Raw genomic sequence first — 5,771 nt, forward strand, 5'->3', positions numbered from 1 at the left:
CCAGCTGCTTGTGCTCCCTGTGTATTCCCAAAGCAGTGTCCCAGCTGTCTCTGCCTGTTGCACAGAGGGCACAGCTGGGAGTCACTGCCACGGGCCGGATCCAGCTCGAGCTCCTGGAAAACGATTCAAACGTGTAGGGAACCTGTTCATGCAGCCCAACGACCCGGTGAACGCTGCTAATTGTGAAGACCACTCGCATTCCCGTTACCATCACACTCTTTAAACATCTTTAACACCTACACGCCATGGAAATCAGCGTTCATGGCATGTAAAGAAAGCCGATGATGTACTTAACACAAATCTTGGCACGCGATGAGAACCACTCCCAAGGGCCCGCTGACAGGACAACTGGCACCGTGGGAATTGCTGTCCGAGCACAACCCGCCTCACCCGGGACAGCGGGGCCGGTTCCCCAGGGCGCTCCCCGCTCTGGGGCTCCGCACAATCACGTCTCCATCAAGCTTTTCCTGCTCCTGTGCAACGCCGGGGCCAGAGGAAGCGCCCGATTCCGGCGGGTCCCCGCCGCCGCCGCCGCCCGCCGCGGAGCCCCGCACGTACCTCCACGGCCTGGCCCAGCTCCAGGTCGAAGCCCACCACACACACGCAGTGCAGCCAGGCCGAGAAGCGGTCCCAGGGCAGCAGCGACAGGCACTGCTCGGGACCCTCCGGCTCCGCCAGCGCCGCATCCTCCGCGGCCGCCCCGGCGCCGCCCGAACCCGGGTCGGTGTCCGGGCCCCGCTCCCGCCGCGACATGGCCCCGACCCCGGCCCCGCCGCGCGGAGCCACGTGACCGCGCCGCACCGCCCCCCCGGAGCCGCCCGGAGTGGGCGGGGCCAAGCGGGCACCGAGGGGCGGCTGAACCATTCCTGCGGGGAGCGGGGGGGGCGGTAGGGGCGGAGCGCCCCCCAGCGGCCCGGCCCGATCGGGCAGCTCCGAACGGGCAGCGGGCAGGCTGTGCAGCTTCGGGGGAGCTTGAGACACAGCAAACCCGCCCCCGAGAGTCCATATTACAATATGTTTTTGCTTGATAAAGTAGCTACTTCATTGCTACTTTATGCTGTGGGGGCAGCTCTGCAGGCAGCTGACCGCGGGGACACGATCCCAGTTTTCTATTCCTCCTCGGCAGGTCAGTGGTAGCCTCTGGCTGGGGACTAGGTGGTCGCTAAGGAATTAACAGGCATAGCTACATCATATCCTACACAACGCTGAACACCATTCAGGAGTCCGGTGGAAATATCCCACAGGCTGATGCCTGAACGACACTGCCCTCACAGGAAATTGGGATAAATAAAAAAAGCATCCAAATCTCTTAAAACCTCTTTTAGCGCCTTAGCCAAAATCCAAGCTCTTTATTTAATAATGTAAGAGCTTTCAAATACTCCTTTAGCACTGTCCATCTCCCATTTATATTTAATTAGGAAACATTTTGTAGAGTTTAAAGTGCTAAGTAGCTACTTTATTAAACAAAAACACTCCCCTCCTCCTGACCTCTGTTATTATTTAGTTATTCACACTAGACTTCTAGTTGACTGCTACTAGCACAGTCTCGGCAGCAGTAGATGCAGATGGGCTGCTTGCCTGAATCACTGCAGGCTGGGTTTTCTTCCGAACAGGAGTTGCAAATATTAAAACTGAGATACCACATCTATACACACTTAAAATTTATGACTCTCTAGATGCACTGTTTCCTTAAGACTCATTAACATCATTTGTTTATCTATCAAAACCAAACTGCTAGAAATTAAAGTACGCTTTGATCGTTAGAGTAATTTTCTAGACAAAGGAGGAACAAACATTTAACTCAGACAAAATTATAATACACAAAACTATTGTGGTAATAATTTAAGATATAGCGGCCTTCAGTTATCAGAAGCCATTAGTGGCAAAGAGGATGTCAGATAGTAAGATAGGAATGGGGTTCTGCAGTGCAGCCTGGGCAGGGCTGTACAGGAAGGCTCTCGCTGTCTGTAGCTGCTTCAGGTATTTTATCACGACGCCATGCAAGACTCACACATTTTTCAAGTAATTAACTCCTGGGTTCTGTAAAAGGTCACTATTCAAAAAAAGACATGACTAAGACTGAGCTTTATCAAGTTAAACTCAGCGCAATGATTCTGCAGTGGTGTTTCATTCGCTATTTTCATTTAAGAGCTGAAATAGGGCCTGGCCAAAAGCTTTATCGCTTAGTTTAAGGAAAGATACCATCTCTCTGCTTCTTACAAGCCTTCCCTTGTTTATATTTTTATACTTTTCCTTGTTTACATTCTTGCTGTCATGGCCAAAATAAAATTTTAGCTGTTATTATCATGCATGCTCTTTTAGTTTTTGCTGGCCTCTATTTGTAATTTTTCACGTGAATAAAAAGTACAAATGTATATAAGTAAAATAATAAGAACAAAAAACTTAGTAAGAGTTATATACTCTGCTCATTTTATTAAACAAGAACAAGTAAATTAATTCCACTTGATGCTTAACAAATAATCTTTTGGCAGGATAAAGTTAAGAGAACAGAGATACAATCTCTGATAAAAAATGTCATCGAAAAAGAGAGGATTCTCATCTACTGGAGATATTCCCAATTAACAGGGAAACACTAGTTCAGGAAGATTTTCACCTAAGCATTTCAAATCCATTTTAGTTTTCATAAAATGTGATTATCTTCCTCAGTTGAGAAAGAATGTCTGTTGTTTAAGAAATAGAATAAAAATATTTCTGCATGTATTTCAAGTATTGTAACATAGAAACAACTGAGACTGCTTTCTCCTGCAAGAAGTGTATCAGTGGAGGATAAAATACAGACTTCAAAGCTCGGAACCTATAAAATGAGAACGCTTAGCTACAACTTGCAATACTGACTCATGGAATAGCAGGGCTCTGCATATGGAATGTGCCCTTAGAAATCTCCATGAACTCTGCCTTGTTTTGCAGAAACACAGCGATCTGTTCATGTAAATATTCGGCACAGTTTGGAAAAGAAAGTCTTCTAGAGAAAGCATCCTCTGTGATGTCCGTTGCTGGAATAAAAATGAAAACAGGCCTGGGTGGGACAGCTGGATTCTAAAGAGCCAAAACGCTTCAGTGTTGGAGCCTGTCTTGCTTTCTTCCACCCTCTATCTCTCACCTACAGCTGCCATCTCCAGAGCTGTATCCCGCCTCCCTCAGTGGGATGCTTTCTATCAGGTGGCAGCAAATGTTGTGTTGGCTGCTGGCTGGCCTGTTTCCATCAGCAGGGAGTGACTGTGCAGACTGCTCACATCCACGGAGTAACACCAAAGAACTGGATAAACATCATCTGCTCACCTCACCTTCCCTCCTCCGCCACCCGCCTTCACATTTCAGTTTAAAGTGGTACTTCACTTGTATGTGAAAATTAGCTCTGGTTCATTTGAAACAAATAAACACTCACCAAAATTGTCGTAATTATTTTTAAAGCATCTTTTCTATTTTTCAAACAGACACAGAAAACATCAAACTTTTCAAAAAGTCAATTTTAATATTGACTTTTTATTTGATATATTAATAGAAAAGCAATTAAGGCTGGTTACATGATGACTCTGTTCTGCTCAAATAGTAAAGCAGTGAAAATGCCAGATATGTCAACTTAGCTAATTTCATTTGAAATTCAGAAACATCGTATGTAACATCAGTTATACGTTAGCATAATAATGTATTAATGGCATGCATATTACATTATATTTATATATATATACCAAATACATGTATTATTAACATACTATAAAACATATTGTATACATAGAGAGGATATATATAGTATAATAAATATTTTATATAATTGCATAACATATTAATATATTTATTGCATAATGTAAATTGAATAGTATATTCAGTATATGCTTACTACATATATTCCATTAATGTAACTGTCCATTATGTTGGTAAGACACTCATTTATATAATGGGTACAAGTATTTTTTAATAAGCTTAAACAAGACTAGAGATAGGTGCAGAGAAGGATCTGAAAGAAAATGAGATAAATGGAAACTCTACCTGACAAGAGAGGATTAAACTTTCAAAATTAATGCTGAAAGATAATGTAATTGTTCTTTACATAATCAGTCAGAGTTAAAAGATAAGGAACAGAAAATAAGTCTTAAACTAAAGAACGATAATAGCACTAAAATAAAAAAGTGTAACCACTTCATTAAACCTGGGGTGATGGTTAGAATAAAATTTTTAATCACAGGAGAAAACTTCTCTGAAACAGTTTCTTACTTTTTGATAAGTTCAGCTTGATTCAGAATGTTTCAGAAGCTCTGAGGCAAGTTTGTTTTGCAGAAGATACAGTAATATGTAAATAACAGTTCAAACTTTGATATACATTTCCATGTGTGGCAGTAAATGCCTCCATAGACTGTAATTTTAAAATGTGGTGTGGCTTAAAAGAGTGCAATTATACACAGAATTTGTTATATTTCTGAAAACCAACACAAAATTGATTTGGTCAATTGCTTATGAATGAGTTTCAGGGATGAGAACTCAGTAGAAAGCTGTGCATTTCCATCTTTCCCCTTACCTGTCTAACAAACACTATCATTTTGCATCTTAATTTTTATACTAGAAACTGAACTTTTGCTACACAGCATGCATCAGTCGTTCCACATGTAACAATCCCTCGAGGCAGGATCTCCCACTAAGCAACTGGTTCACAACACCTCTCCTCTGAAAATTTAATCTGATATATATTTTAATTATTTTGGTAGCCTGTTATACCATCACTGCACAGCACTCAGAAATCTGGCACTGAGTTCCCTATAACCATGCTCAGTGTTTTTCTTTTTCAGTCAGTTACAGTCAGTTTAGAATTCACCACAGGCTTCCCACAGTAAAAGATCTCAATTTTCATCAAATCATTAAGTTTCAACACTCTCAAGCCAAAATCCAGATGTTTTTCAGGTATGCACATCAACTCCCTCTGCTGCATTTCATCCTCCTGACACAGACACCAGCTCTTTAGGGGACGAATGTGCCATTCCCCTCCCTTCCCCTTCCCTTATCCAAGATGGCTATGGAGAGGGCTGTTTCTGCCCTCAGCTATGATGGCTATCATAACATTTTTATGGACTTCCTGCCCGGAAAAAGGACGGACACCTCCGTGGGATCCTGCTGCCCTTACCCAACATGGCTGCGAGGTGCTCTGCCTGCCTCGGTTGTGACAGTGGTTTGCAGAAGTGAAGCAGGAGCTGACACATCCTCCTCCTCCTCCCCCGAGCGCAGCACAACAGAGCACTTCACGCCAAACTCTTCATCCACCTGTTGCTTCCCACAGTTCTAAGAGGGACACTTTCTGGTAAGCATCAAACACCTCATAAAACACTCATACAGTAATTTGTATCCTCATTTCAGAATGCAGCCGCTCTCTGTATTTTCAGCTTAGTCTATGACTCAGCCCTTGACAAATTCTGAATTCATTAGGTAATTTGAAATAGGAGTTAAAAAGTGTGAGGGATAACTACACCCATCCAGCTTCTCTGAGAGCTGGCACTCACGCAGAGGAGGGCTCAGATTAATGGCCCCGATGAAAAGTAACTCGGTTGTTACATGAGGCATTTGGCAGTGCCAAAAAGATCTAGAAAGGCAGCTGGCACATACCATTGCTTTCCCCATGAGACTGTCAAAATGGGATTTCTCCAGGGGATGAAGAAGGGTTCAGGATACCAACTATGCCAGTGGCTTACAGTTTAAAGGACACAGATGCTCAGAGTATTAGTTTGTTCTACTGATCACAGCAAGGCTTGGGAAAGACACTGTAC

General features: G+C 43.4%; 1 protein-coding gene across 1 annotated transcript in view; it reads right to left on the reverse strand.

The window, feature by feature from the left end:
* Nucleotides 1–763, reverse strand: part of DENND6A (DENN domain containing 6A) — a 22,877-nt gene extending 22,114 nt beyond the window's left edge. The window contains exon 1 of the mRNA XM_027700575.1: nt 559–763. Within this exon, the coding sequence (XP_027556376.1) occupies nt 559–753 (195 nt within the window). The 5' untranslated portion in view covers nt 754–763. The remainder of the gene's footprint in view (nt 1–558) is intronic.
* Nucleotides 764–5,771: the final 5,008 nt, after the last annotated feature.

Source organism: Neopelma chrysocephalum, unplaced genomic scaffold (genome assembly GCF_003984885.1).
Source record: "Neopelma chrysocephalum unplaced genomic scaffold, ASM398488v2 Primary Assembly neopelma1_147, whole genome shotgun sequence".
In the NCBI taxonomy this organism is placed as follows: Eukaryota; Metazoa; Chordata; class Aves; order Passeriformes; family Pipridae; genus Neopelma; species Neopelma chrysocephalum.